This window comes from Xenopus tropicalis, chromosome 7 (assembly GCF_000004195.4).
Source record: "Xenopus tropicalis strain Nigerian chromosome 7, UCB_Xtro_10.0, whole genome shotgun sequence".
Classification (NCBI taxonomy): domain Eukaryota; kingdom Metazoa; phylum Chordata; class Amphibia; order Anura; family Pipidae; genus Xenopus; species Xenopus tropicalis.
The window spans coordinates 125,915,079-125,929,676 of NC_030683.2; the positions used below are offsets into that span (position 1 = coordinate 125,915,079).

The following is a 14,598-nucleotide window of genomic DNA, read 5'->3' on the forward strand; positions in this document are numbered from 1 at the left end:
TAACTATGCACTTGTAGTTTATTTAGAGAATGAAGCCGACAGAAAGTTGTATAATTATTACTTGGATTCTCATAAATTTATTGGCACAAAATCACCATATTTGTTCTCTGTGGTTGATACCATTGACAGGTTTTTTAGGGCAAGCGCTGGTTTTAATACACAGTGGAACCGGGGCATCTGTGAGAATGTAGCCTTTATTGCAAACACAGCGGGGCGAGCAGGTTTTTAAAGGCATTTGTTCCATGGTTGATGAAGAACAAGACTTGCGCCCATACCTATAGCAGGGTATAAAGGCTGAGTGCTCGGGGCAGGAGACGTTACAGGCAGAAACGGGGACACAGGTGTTAGAGTCCTTGGATTTAAAGACGTAGCCTTGTTTGCAGTCACATCCCAACCTGCACACCCTAGTGCAGCCGGCATCACTCGTGCTGTTCAGATTATCGCAGTTATTGTAACAAGTACGTTTACAGCGATAAAACATGTTGGCCGGACATGGGTCTTCTGCAAACATGAACAAGAACATGGTCAGAGAATGGTTTAAAGTGGAAACAGTAATAGAACGAGGCAGGAGTTAGTGCACGGGGCCATGGTAAGGTTAGGAAAAAGGCCCGGGGATAAGAGTTTTGGGTGTGAGGCATTGTGGGAAGTGTAGTCCTGAAGGGAATTGGGTGAGAGGAAGAAGGAACAAAACAAACTGGGAGGCGTGCAGAAGAGAGGAGCCATTTTGATTCTAGCAAGCAGCTGGGGGTACATAACTAAAGGTGATCCGGGCGGGAGGTGGGGCCTGAGGGTAGGGATTACAGCCATAGGTTGGTGGTAAATGGGGCTTGTAGGGGTTAGAGAAAGGGGGTTTCTAACCTCAGGGAACTGATTGCGGTGGGGGCAGGTACAGCTTCCACACAGCAGCCTTCAGCGGCTTATTCTTATTCTGTACCAAGAGACTAAGGGCCACATTTACTAATCCACGAATACGAATTCGAATTCCGAATAGGAAAAAATCGGATTGGACACGAAAATTTTGCGACTTTTTCTTCGCCGTCGCGATTTCTCCAGATTGAGCAATTGTAAACGGCGGAAAAAACGATCCGTTTTTTCCGTGACGACGACGAAAAAGTTACGGAAAATATACGATAAAGTCGTAACAGCAACGAAAAAATCGCGGGACATACGAAAAAGTCGTGATGGTGACGAAAAAGTCGCAAAAATAAACGATCATTACAAAAAAAACGCATTCGGACGCTTTCGGTCCGTTCGTGGGTTAGTAAATCTGCCCCTAAGTTATGTTATTTAATGACATTAATATTTTATTGTTAAACAAATTTGCAAATAAATGGGTTGTCGTGTGAGTGTCTTTGGTGGGAGCAAAGGAGGTAAGTATAAGGGTGGGGGGTTGTCTGAGAGGCCACAGAACTGACCCTGCCCTTATCATGTATGTCTGATATCTAACATATATTATTCAACACAAAATACAAAACTGGTTTGTTGGCCATAACCAACACCTGTGACACCTGTGACCCTTTAGGCAGGCAACATCTACTTTTGACAATTTAGAACCCTGCAGCATAAAAAGTCTCATGTTAAAGGGGAACTCCGGCTGCCGAAGAAAAAAATAAATTTTGCTAAAGAGCCCCACACATCACAGAAACCCTTAATATCCCTATCCCTGTAATCTGTGCCTTCACAAAGTAGGAATAAATACCATTTTATATGCTGAAATAACAGTTTTTCTCTTTTTGCATCATTTGAAATCCTGGCAGGGGAGGAGGGGCTAAAACACTGAAGTTACAACTTCTCCACAGCTTACAGACAGCATGCAGGAACTACATAACCCACAATGCATTGCACTGGGATGCTCCTTTCCTTATTGACATCAAGTGTGCAGGGAATTGTGGGATTGGGAGGTTTCAGGCTGAAGGTAGCCAGATCAGCAATAGAACAGGGGGCTGGGCTTGGGGAACTGTTCCAAACCATATTACAGGTATCGGACCCCTTATCCGGAAACCCGTTATCCAGAAAGCTCCGAATTACGGAATGCCCGTCTCCCATAGACTCCATTATAAGCAAATAATTCAGAATTTTAAAATTGATTTCCTTTTTTTATGTAGAAATAAAACAGAACCTTGTAATTGATCCCAACTAAGATATAATTACCCCTTATTGGGGGCAGAACAGCCCTATTGGGTTTATTTAATGGTTAAATGATTCCCTTTTCTCTGTAATAATAAAACAGTACCTGTAATTGATCCCAACTAAGATATAATTACCCCTTATTGGGGGCAGAACAGCCCTATTGGGTTTATTTAATGGTTAAATGATTCCCTTTTCTCTGTAATAATAAAACAGTACCTGTACTTGATCCCAACTAAGATATAATTACCCCTTATTGGGGGCAGAACAGCCCTATTGGGTTTATTTAATGGTTAAATGATTCCCTTTTCTCTGTAATAATAAAACAGTACCTGTACTTGATCCCAACTAAGATATAATTACCCCTTATTGGGGCAGAACAGCCCTATTGGGTTTATTTAATGGTTAAATGATTCCCTTTTCTCTGTAATAATAAAACAGTACCTGTACTTGATCCCAACTAAGATATAATTACCCCTTATTGGGGCAGAACAGCCCTATTGGGTTTATTTAATGGTTAAATGATTCCCTTTTCTCTGTAATAATAAAACAGTACCTGTACTTGATCCCAACTAAGATATAATTACCCCTTATTGGGGCAGAACAGCCCTATTGGGTTTATTTAATGGTTAAATGATTCCCTTTTCTCTGTAATAATAAAACAGTACCTGTACTTGATCCCAACTAAGATATAATTAATCCTTATTGGATGCAAAACAATCCTATTGGGTTTAATTAATGTTTTATTAATTTTTTAGCAGACTTAAGGTACGGAGATCCAAATTATGGAAAGACCCCTTATCCGGAATACCCTTGGTCCCGAACATTCTGGATAACGGGTCCTATACCTGTATTACATTAATATCATGAAGAGGCTGCATATTTTATTAACCTGTAGTGTATATTGCAAAGTTGCTGAAAATTATGTTTATTTTTCAAAAAGCTTACATTCTGTTTGGGTGGAGTTCCCCTTTAATTTTGCCTTTAGTGCATGAATGACATCATGTGACACATTCATTTCCTTTATGGATACAGTTATACAGCACAATTCAACTGAATAATAGGTGGAATGCCTGCAAAAAATCTGTATATATGAAGTATTCCTGATATCTAGGTGTGCATTGTCCCAACCACATCCACTGCCACTCTTACACCTATGAATATAACAGGGTTACAAGTATGGAATACTTTGCAGTGTGTATTTATGGATCTAACAGTAAATAAATATAGAAATGATATAAACTTACTTGTGGTTGCCGCCTCACTCTGGTTAAGGGCCACAAATATCAAGGCTAGACAACAAGAAAAGTAAATAAAGGAACCCAATGAGCAAATGGGTGATTATTTTAGTCAATGAAAAACACATCCCACTGCAGCACTTAGTCAGTCATTGCCGGAAACATTGATTTGAGAGGTACCATGTCTGAACAATAATCCTTTGCTGGTACCTCAGCGTGAATTGCAGGAAAAGTCCAATCTATAAATGGAGAAGACTGAAAGAAGAAGTAAAGCTTTAAAATAAATTGATGTAAAATTAACGAAAGTGCTATTCTAAGCACTTGTGATTTACTGTCATTATTTAGTTTTTTGTAATTCCAAGATATAAGGGTTGAAAATACTGTTAATACGAATGCATTTTGTTACAACAGCACCACCTGCTAGGGATGTAGCGAACCTCAAAAAAAAAGTTTGCGAACCTGTTCGCGAACTTCCGCCGAAAATTGCGAATATTCGCGAACTTTGCGAACCCCATAGACTTCAATGGGAAGGCGAACTTTAAAACCTAGAAAAGCCATTTCTGCCCAGAAAACTGATTTTAAAGTTGTTTAAAGGGTGCCACGACCTGGGCAGTGGCATGCAGGAGGGGGATCAAGGGCAAAAACTTCTCTGAAAAATTGACACACGCCGTTTTTCGAAATGATCGGTAATTTTGCGACTTTTTCGTAATTTCCGGCGCTTTCGTAAAGTTATCATAAGTTTTGCGACTTTTTCGGAGCATTCGTAACGTTATCGTAAGTTTTGCGACTTTTTCGGAGCATTCGTAACGTTATCGTAAGTTTTGCGACTTTTTCGGAGCATTCGTAACGTTATCGTAAGTTTTGCGACTTTTTCGGAGCATTCGTAACGTTATCGTAAGTTTTGCGACTTTTTCGGAGCATTCGTAACGTTATCGTAAGTTTTGCGACTTTTTCGGAGCATTCGTAACGTTATCGTAAGTTTTGCGACTTTTTCGGAGCATTCGTAACGTTATCGTAAGTTTTGCGACTTTTTCGGAGCATTCGTAACGTTATCGTAAGTTTTGCGACTTTTTCGGAGCATTCGTAACGTTATCGTAAGTTTTGCGACTTTTTCGGAGCATTCGTAACGTTATCGTAAGTTTTGCGACTTTTTCGGAGCATTCGTAACGTTATCGTAAGTTTTGCGACTTTTTCGGAGCATTCGTAACGTTATCGTAAGTTTTGCGACTTTTTCGGAGCATTCGTAACGTTATCGTAAGTTTTGCGATTTTTTCGGTGCCGGCGAACCCAAATTGCGAACATCACGAAAAGTTCGCGAATTTGCGGACTTGCGAACACCCGATGTTTGCGCGAATTAGTTCACCGGCTGGTCACTTTCCAAACATGAAGCAGTCGAGGACGTTGTCAGGAGAAATTAAGAAGGGTGATCTGATGTTCCTCAGGTTAGGAAAAACATAAGAAATCTTGGATAACTTTTTTCACCTTTTTCCAAAGCAGAAGAACATCAGATCAGCCTTCTTTCTTTCTCCTGACAACGTCCTCGACTACCAGCAGGTGGCGTGTCGTAACAAAATGCCTTCATATTAACAGTATTTTTAACCCTTAATATTTTGGAATTAAAAAAAATAAATAATGAATGTAAATTGCAAAAGTGCTTGGAATAGCACTCTAATCAATATATTTAAACAATGTACAATTAAAGAGAGTGCTATTCTAAGCACTTATGCAATTTGCATTCATTATTGTCTTTCAAGAAATAAAGGTATTAAGAGAAACGTGTTCTGTTCTTTTAAATGAATTTGGATTCGGCAGCGCCCCCTGCTGGTCTGTTTCCGACCGTGCTGTTGTCGAGGAAACTGTCAGGTAAAAGAAAGAGGGCTGGACTGATGTTCTTTTGGTTTCCTAACCAGCCCAGCCCTCTTTTCTCTATTACAGCACTATTGAAAACAGACCACCAGATGGCGCTGTTGTAAAAATAAATTAATTAAAATTACCAGTACACATTCTTCTTAATATCTTTGAATCATGAAAAAAAAACAATGAATGTAAACTGCAAAAGTGCTTAGAATAGCATTCTCATTCATTTTACATTCACTTATATTAAATGTTTACTCATCAGTGGATCTGGCACCCCCTCTCCTCTAGATTGTAAGCTCTGCGGGGCAGGGACCTCCATCCTCTTGTGTGTCTTTGACTCTTACCCTCCCATATAGATTGGAAGCTCTACGGGGCAGGGACCTCCATCCTCTTGTGTCTTTGACTCTTACCCTCCCATATAGATTGGAAGCTCTACGGGGCAGGGACCTCCATCCTCTTGTGTCTTTGACTCTTACCCTCCCATATAGATTGGAAGCTCTACGGGGCAGGGACCTCCATCCTCTTATGTCTTTGACTCTTACCCTCCCATATAGATTGTAAGCTCTATGGGGCAGGGACCTCCATCCTCTTGTGTCTTTGACTCTTACCCTCCCATATAGATTGTAAGCTCTATGGGGCAGGGACCTCCATCCTCTTGTGTGTCTTTGACTCTTACCCTCCCATATAGATTGTAAGCTCTACGGGGCAGGGACCTCCATCCTCTTGTGTCTTTGACTCTTACCCTCCCATATAGATTGTAAGCTCTACGGGGCAGGGACCTCCATCCTCTTGTGTCTTTGACTCTTACCCTCCCATATAGATTGTAAGCTCTATGGGGCAGGGACCTCCATCCTCTTGTGTGTCTTTGACTCTTACCCTCCCATATAGATTGTAAGCTCTACGGGGCAGGGACCTCCATCCTCTTGTGTCTTTGACTCTTATCCTCCCATATAGATTGTAAGCTCTATGGGGCAGGGACCTCCATCCTCTTGTGTCTTTGACTCTTACCCTCCCATATAGATTGTAAGCTCTATGGGGCAGGGACCTCCATCCTCTTGTGTCTTTGACTCTTACCCTCCCATATAGATTGTAAGCTCTATGGGGCAGGGACCTCCATCCTCTTGTGTCTTTGACTCTTAACTTGTTGCAACTGTATACATACATACATACATATATGTATGCGTATTCAATGTGAATTGCATGTACCTACCCATAGCCAGCAGGCCCAGTGAAGAATATCTATTGCAGATGCCCATCGTCAGTTTTGCCTGAATATAGAGGCAAAAGTAAAAGTAGAAGAAGAACAAAAACAGACGTACAAAATACAGAATAATAAATAAAACTTACAAAATATTGCTATATAAGATGCTAACCTTACCCAGTGCCAGATACTGCCACTCCAATGTCTTCAACAATCTCACCCCTGAGCCTCCCTAAAAATGCTCCGAAGTTTACATTGTGCCGGAACTGATTTCCTGATAACTTGCATTTATATAAGTAGGGCTTAATTAGAATTAACTGAGGGCTGATTGACTATATTTGCATGTTTGTTATGAAATAAGTCACATTGCTGGTTGGGCACGGCTGCAAATACACGTAGAGACCTACTGCAGCTACACCTGCTGGAAAGATTCCAGCTTTATTTTGATAGAGGTGAACAAATAAAAATATATAATAAGTATAATATATAGGGGCAGAGACAGGGGAAAGTGTTGGAAGGGTTACTGCCTGCCCCGCTCTCATTTCCCTACAGAAATAGGGGTTGGTAGCACTAGGTAGGTACCTAATATATAGGGGCAGAGACAGGGGAAAGTGTTGGAAGGGTTACTGCCTGCCCTGCTCTCATTTCCCTACAGAAATAGGGGTTGTAGCACTAGGTAGGTACCTAATATATAGGGGCAGAGACAGGGGAAAGTGTTGGAAGGGTTACTGCCTGCCCTGCTCTCATTTCCCTACAGAAATAGGGGTTGGTAGCGCTAGGTAGGTGCCTAATATATAGGGGCAGAGACAGGGGAAAGTGTTGGAAGGGTTACTGCCTGCCCTGCTCTCATTCCCCTACAGAAATAGGGGTTGGTAGCACTAGGTAGGTACCTAATATATAGGGGCAGAGACAGGGGAAAGTGTTGGAAGGGTTACTGCCTGCCCTGCTCTCATTTCCCTACAGAAATAGGGGTTGGTAGCACTAGGTAGGTGCCTAATATATAGGGGCAGAGACAGGGGAAAGTGTTGGAAGGGTTACTGCCTGCCCTGCTCTCATTTCCCTACAGAAATAGGGGTTGGTAGCACTAGGTAGGTACCTAATATATAGGGGCAGAGACAGGGGAAAGTGTTGGAAGGGTTACTGCCTGCCCTGCTCTCATTTCCCTACAGAAATAGGGGTTGGTAGCACTAGGTAGGTACCTAATATATAGGGGCAGAGACAGGGGAAAGTGTTGGAAGGGTTACTGCCTGCCCTGCTCTCATTTCCCTACAGAAATAGGGGTTGGTAGCACTAGGTAGGTACCTAATATATAGGGGCAGAGACAGGGGAAAGTGTTGGAAGGGTTACTGCCTGCCCTGCTCTCATTTCCCTACAGAAATAGGGGTTGGTAGCACTAGGTAGGTACCTAATATATAGGGGCAGAGACAGGGGAAAGTGTTGGAAGGGTTACTGCCTGCCCTGCTCTCATTTCCCTACAGAAATAGGGGTTGGTAGCACTAGGTAGGTACCTAATATATAGCGGCAGAGACAGGGGAAAGTGTTGGAAGGGTTACTGCCTGCCCTGCTCTCATTTCCCTACAGAAATAGGGGTTGGTAGCGCTAGGTAGGTACCTAATATATAGGGGCAGAGACAGGGGAAAGTGTTGGAAGGGTTACTGCCTGCCCTGCTCTCATTTCCCTACAGAAATAGGGGTTGGTAGCGCTAGGTAGGTACCTAATATATAGGGGCAGAGACAGGGGAAAGTGTTGGAAGGATTACTGCCTGCCCTGCTCTCATTTCCCTACAGAAATAGGGGTTGGTAGCACTAGGTAGGTACCTAATATATAGGGGCAGAGACAGGGGAAAGTGTTGGAAGGGTTACTGCCTGCTCTGCTCTCATTTCCCTACAGAAATAGGGGTTGGTAGCACTAGGTAGGTACCTAATATATAGGGGCAGAGACAGGGGAAAGTGTTGGAAGGGTTACTGTCTGCTCTGCTCTTAGACTTGGCTTTATGGTATCTTGCTGTACAGACTATGAGCAAGGGGATCTCGGGGCTGCATTGCTCTGTACCTGCCTCTTTCAATGGACCATGTCCCTGTGATGGCTGGACACACATACATGTTAATTTCTTAAATGGGATCTACGACCGTACTCATTTTTTTTCTGTACTACAAATCCCATCATGCTTTTCCATTTCAGTGGTTACCTTTTAGTATGATGTAGGGAGTATCATTATGAGACAATTTGCAATTGGTCTTTATTTTTTAATATTTGAGTTGTTTTAATGATTTAACTTTTTGTTCAGCAGTTCTCCCGTTTTGAATTTTAGCAGTTTGAAAAGCATTATAATAACTGTAGTCCAGCAATATTGTGGTGGTTTAAGTTTTAAAACAATACCTCTTCAATGTTAGCTAGGAAGCTTTTGGGGCTATTAGCTGGAGGGTGATCAACCAGTATAGAGACCGCAAATGACCGTACATCCCCTCTGAGAAACCCACAAGTCTTGGAGTCTATGGAAGGTGCCATATTAACTGCTCTTGTTCTGCACTGATGTACCCCTTTTATCTTCCTGTTATTTAATATACCATCAGTAATCCAAAACAATGGAGACCAATCCCTATGTCTCTCACTGTGTTTAATTTATTAGTGGTGCCACTACCCTCTGTCTCTCACTGTCTTTAATGTATTTATGGTGCCACTACCGTCTGTCTCTTACTGTCTTTAATGTATTTATGGTGCCACTACCCTCTGTCTCTCACTGTGTTTAATGTATTTTGCATACCACTACTTCTGCCCCTCAATGTATAATGTATTTAAGATTTGGAGTTATTTTTCATAGAAGTCAATTTACCATTATTTACAAGTGCATATTGTGTATGTTTATCCTTTATTGTACATGCTAATTGAGTCTAATAACAGTGTATTCTAGCTGGCAGAAGAATGCCTAAGGTTACCCTAAAGTATTGTGTAGTAGTATAAGCAATTTTGTCTGTTTACTGACAGTACCAGCAGTGCTATTAGCCCATAGACGCACAGTTCAGGCAGCTGAATACTTCAGCAGAGGTGTTGGGGAGTTGCTATCTTGGAAACAGAGAGGGGGTTATCACTTAAACTTGCAGTGCAGCAGTAAAGTGTGACTGAAGTTTATCAGAGCACAGACCACATGGCTGAGGGCTCCTGGGAAACTAAGAATATGCCTAGCTTCATGTTAAATTTCAAAATTAAATCTAAAAAATAGAGGTCAACCCAGGATTCTGCTGGAGAAGCTCTTTTTCGAAAGAAAACATGGTTTCCCATAAATCTACTTTTGCATAGAGCAGCACATTGGTTGTCCCTTGAACAAAAAGTTATGACATGGTACTAGAGGTATGAAGACAATGATAACCGTGCCCGGCTATGGAAATTTAGATGCCGAGAGCAGTGATTGTCCCAGAGTTTCATTATATGAAGGCAAATAACACACAGACTATATAACTATGCACTTGTAGTTTATTTGAGAATGAAGCCGACAGAAAGTTGTAGAATTATTACTTGGATTTTCATAAAGTTATTGGCACAAAATCACCCAAGACATTTGTTTTCTTTGGTTGATACCAATACGTCAGTTAATGACAGGATTTTTAGGGCAAGTACTGGTTTTGATACAACGTGGAAACAGGTCATCTGTGAGAATGTAGCCTTTATTGCAAACACAGCGGGGCGAGCAGGTTTGTGAAGGCATATGTTCCATGTTTGAGGAAGAACAAGACTTGCGCCCATACCTATAGCAGGGTATAAAGGCTGAGTGCTCGGGGCAGGAGACGTTACAGGCAGAAACAGGGACACAAGTGTTGGAGTTTTTGGATTTAAAGACGTAGCCTTCTTTGCAGTCACATCCCAACCTGCACACCCTAGTGCAGCCGGCATCACTCATGCTGTTCAGATTATCGCAGTTATTGAAGCAAGTACGTTTACAGTGATAAAACATGTTGGCCGGACACGGACTTTCTGCAAACATGAACAAGAACATGGTCAGATATTGGTTTAAAGTGGAAACAGGGTACTGTATGTCTGCTATGTAACATATAATGATGACAAAAATTTTTGCATTTTGCCATTGGCAAATTTTGCCAAAAAACTGGCATAAAATGTAAAAATAAAATTGAGGTTGGGTAAAAAAAAAAGACACAATTGTGTTAAAAAAAATGCACAGTTGTGTCCAAAAAAGGCACTGTTGTGTCAAAAAAAGGCGCAGTTGTGTCCAAAAAAGCCACAGTTGTGTCCAAAAAGGCGCAGTTGTGTCTAAAAAAGGCACAGTTGTGTCCAAAAAAGGCACAGTTGTGTCCAAAAAAGGCGCAGTTGTGTCCAAAAAAGGCGCAGTTGTGTCCAAAAAAGGTGCAGTTGTGTCCAAAAAAGGCGCAGTTGTGTCCAAAAAAGGCGCAGATGTGTCCAAAATAGGCACAGTTGTGTCCAAAAAATGCACAGTTGTGTCCAAAAAAGGCACTGTTGTGTCAAAAAAAGGCGCAGTTGTGTCCAAAAAAGGCACAGTTGTGTCCAAAAAGGCGCAGTTGTGTCTAAAAAAGGCACAGTTGTGTCCAAAAAAGGCACAGTTGTGTCCAAAAAAGGCGCAGTTGTGTCCAAAAAAGGCGCAGTTGTGTCCAAAAAAGGCACAGATGTGTCCAAAAAAGGCGCAGTTGAGTCCAAAAAAGGCGCAGTTGTGTCCAAAAAAGGCGCAGTTGTGTCCAAAAAAGGTGCAGTTGTGTCCAAAAAAGGTGCAGTTGTGTCCAAAAAAGGCGCAGATGTATCCAAAATAGGCACAGTTGTGTCCAAAAAAGGCACAGTTGTGTCCAAAAAAGGCGCAGTTGTGTCCAAAAAAGCACAGTTGTGTCCAAAAAAGGCACAGTTGTGTCCAAAAAGGCGCAGTTGTGTCCAAAAAAGGCACAGTTGTGTCCAAAAAGGCGCAGATGTGTCCAAAAAAGGCGCAGTTGTGTCCAAAAAGGCGCAGATGTGTCCAAAAAAGGCGCAGTTGTGTCCAAAAAAGGCACAGTTGTGTCCAAAAAGGCACAGATGTGTCCAACAAAGGCACAGTTGTGTCCAAAAAAGGGGCAGTTGTGTCCAAAAAAGGCGCAGTTGTGTCCAACAAAGGCACAGTTGTGTCCAAAAAAGGGGCAGTTGTGTCCAAAAAAGGCGCAGTTGTGTCCAACAAAGGCACAGTTGTGTCCAAAAAAGGCGCAGATGTGTCAAAAGATGCACCTTAAAAAAAGTCCCATGCGAGCCGCATTTTGCATATTTTTTTGCCGTTTTCAAAAATTTTTAGCAGTTTCGCGAATTTTGTGGCAAAGTAAAAAAGGACAGATTTGCTCGTAACTAATGACATACTGTACATTATTTAACACAACATACAAAAATGGGTTTGTTGGCCATAAAACAACAACCACCCTGTGACCCTTTAGGCAGGTAACATCTACTTTTGACAATTTAGAACCCTGCAGCATAAAAATTCCATGTTAAAGGGAACTCTTCTGGCTTCTGAACCAAAATTTGTTAAAGAGCCCCACACAACACAGAAACCCCTAATATACCTATCCCTGTAACCTGTTCCTTCACAAAGTAGGAATAAATACCATTTTATAGGCTGAAATTCAGCTGCAAAACAGCTCTTCTCTTTCTGCATCATTTGAAATCCTGGCAGGGGAGGAGGGACTAAAACACTGATGTTACAAATTGTAACAACTTCTCCACAGCTTACAGACAGCATGCAGGAACTACATAACCCACAATGCATTGCACTGGGATGTTCCTTTCCTTATTGACATCACGTGTACAGCAGGGGATTGTGGGATTGGGAGGAGGCAGGCTGAAGGCAGGCTGAGGACAGTCGACTACTGTTACATTTGATTTGAGTCACAAAGTAGTCAGCCAGATCAGCAGGGGAACAGGGGTGTGGCTTAGGGGACTGTTCAAAACCAGATTATTACATTAAAAATCAAGAATAAACAATCAATCAAATAATTGGTGTATGTTGCAAAGTTGCTTGAAATTGTATTTACTTTTCTAAAAGCTGAAGTTGTGTTTAGGTAAAGAAAGTGCTGTGTCACTTTCTGGCGCTATATTAATATAAACCATTCAACCACATCCACTGCCACTCTTGCAGTTATGACTATAACAGGGTTACAAGTATGGAATACTTTACAGTGTGTATTTATAGAGCTAACAGTAAATAAATATAGAAATGATATAAACTTACTTGTGGTTGCCGCCTCACTCTGGTCAGGGGCAACAAATATCAAGGCTAGACAACAAGAAAAGGAAATACAAAGGAATCCAATTATCAAACGGGTCCTTATCTTACTCAGTGAAAAACACATCCCAATGCAACACTTAGTCAGTCATTGTGAGCCTGAAACACTGATTTGAGAGGTACCATGTCTAAATAATAATGCTTTGCTGGTAGAGGTATGGGGTCCCTTATCTGTAAACCCATTATCCAGAAAGCTCCGAATTACAGAAAGACCATCTCCCATAGACTCAACTGTAATCAAATAATTCAGAATTATAAAACTGATTCCCTTTTCTCTGTAATAATAAAACAGTACCTGTACTTGATCCCAACTAAGATATAATTACCCCTTATTGGGGCAGAACAGCCCTATTGGGTTTATTTAATTGTTAAATGATTCCCTTTTCTCTGTAATAATAAAACAGTACCTGTACTTGATCCCAACTAAGATATAATTACCCCTTATTGGGGCAGAACAGTCCTATTGGGTTTATTTAATTGTTAAATGATTCCCTTTTCTCTGTAATAATAAAACAGTACCTGTACTTGATCCCAACTAAGATATAATTACCCCTTATTGGGGCAGAACAGCCCTATTGGGTTTATTTCATGGTTAAATGTTAAACATAGCCGAGGAAGTTGTCAGGAGAAAGAAAAAGGGCTGGAACGATGTTCTTCTGGTTTGGAAAAACATTAGAAACCTCAGATATTTTTTCATAACAAGAAGAACATCATTCCAGCCCTTTTTCTTTCCCCTGACAATTTCCTTAACAAGGTCCTCCACTACCAGCAGGTGGCGTGTTGTAACAAAATGCAATCATATTAACAGTAAAAGTGACCCTTAATATCTTAATACTGACCAGTACATTATGTACATGTGATATATCTCTCAATAATCTCTCGCTGTACATGACAACTGTATTTGCCTTTGTATCCCGCCCATTCAGGGGGAATTGCATGTACCTACCCATAGCCAGCAGGCTCAGCGAGGAATACTTTTTGCAGATGCCCATCGTGAGTTTTTGCCTGAATTTAGAAGGAAAAGCAGAATTAAAAGAAGAAAAACAGAAGTACAACATACAGAATCATACATAAAAACTAAGTTAGTATATAAGGTGCTAACCTTGCCCAGTGCAGGAGCCTATCACTCCAATGCCTTGTCTGCCACAATCTCACCAATCACACCCCTGCCCTCCTTATAAATGCATTTTATAGGCCACTGAGCCTCCCTAAAAATGCTCCAAAGTTGACATTGTGCAAGAACTCATTCGCTGATCACATGTGCATTTATAAAAGTAGGGCTTAATTAAGCCTTCTCATCAACTATATTTGCATGTTTATTATGAAATAAGTCACATTGCTGGTAGGTTACGGCTGCAAATACACGTAGAGACCTACTGCTGGAATGATTCCAGCTTTATCTTTACAGAGGTAGCACTAGGTAGGTACCTAATATATAGGGGCAGAGACAGGGGAAAGTGTTGGAAGGGTTACTGTCTGCCCTGCTCTCATTTCCCTACAGAAATAGGGGTTGGTAGCACTAGGTAGGTACCTAATATATAGGGGCAGAGACAGGGGAAAGTGTTGGAAGGGTTACTGCCTGCCCTGCTCTCATTTCCCTACAGAAATAGGGGTTGGTAGCACTAGGTAGGTACCTAATATATAGGGGCAGAGACAGGGGAAAGTGTTGGAAGGGTTACTGCCTGCCCTGCTCTCATTTCCCTACAGAAATAGGGGTTGGTAGCACTAGGTAGGTACCTAATATATAGGGGCAGAGACAGGGGAAAGTGTTGGAAGGGTTACTGCCTGCCCTGCTCTCATTTCCCTACAGAAATAGGGGTTGGTAGCACTAGGTAGGTACCTATTATATAGGGGCAGAGACAGGGGAAAGTGTTGGAAGCAAAACATAACTGTGCCTTGTCTCAACCACATCC

At 41.6% G+C, this 14,598-nt stretch overlaps 2 protein-coding genes across 5 annotated transcripts; both read right to left on the minus strand.

Moving 5' to 3' along the window:
• Positions 1 to 6,709, minus strand: LOC116412438 (IgGFc-binding protein-like). Of its 4 annotated transcripts, none has more exons than XM_031906654.1 (4): positions 6,601 to 6,709; positions 6,433 to 6,490; positions 3,375 to 3,419; positions 1 to 501 (listed from the first exon to the last, which is right to left on the minus strand). In XM_031906654.1, exons 2-4 carry the CDS (start codon positions 6,476 to 6,478, stop codon positions 92 to 94), a joined length of 501 nt encoding a protein of 166 aa, XP_031762514.1. In that variant the 5' UTR covers positions 6,479 to 6,490; positions 6,601 to 6,709; the 3' UTR covers positions 1 to 91. The 4 variants fall into 4 exon arrangements, with proteins under 4 accessions (XP_031762514.1, XP_031762515.1, XP_031762516.1 ...); XM_031906655.1 differs by having other exon boundaries at positions 6,596 to 6,704; XM_031906656.1 differs by lacking the exon at positions 3,375 to 3,419.
• A 3,297-nt stretch (positions 6,710 to 10,006) lies between these two features.
• On the minus strand, positions 10,007 to 13,677 carry LOC116412396 (serine protease inhibitor swm-1-like). Its single transcript, XM_031906577.1, has 3 exons — positions 13,632 to 13,677; positions 12,632 to 12,676; positions 10,007 to 10,392 (listed from the first exon to the last, which is right to left on the minus strand). The coding sequence occupies exons 1-3, from the start codon at positions 13,675 to 13,677 to the stop codon at positions 10,007 to 10,009; spliced, it is 477 nt and encodes a 158-aa protein (XP_031762437.1).
• Positions 13,678 to 14,598: the final 921 nt, after the last annotated feature.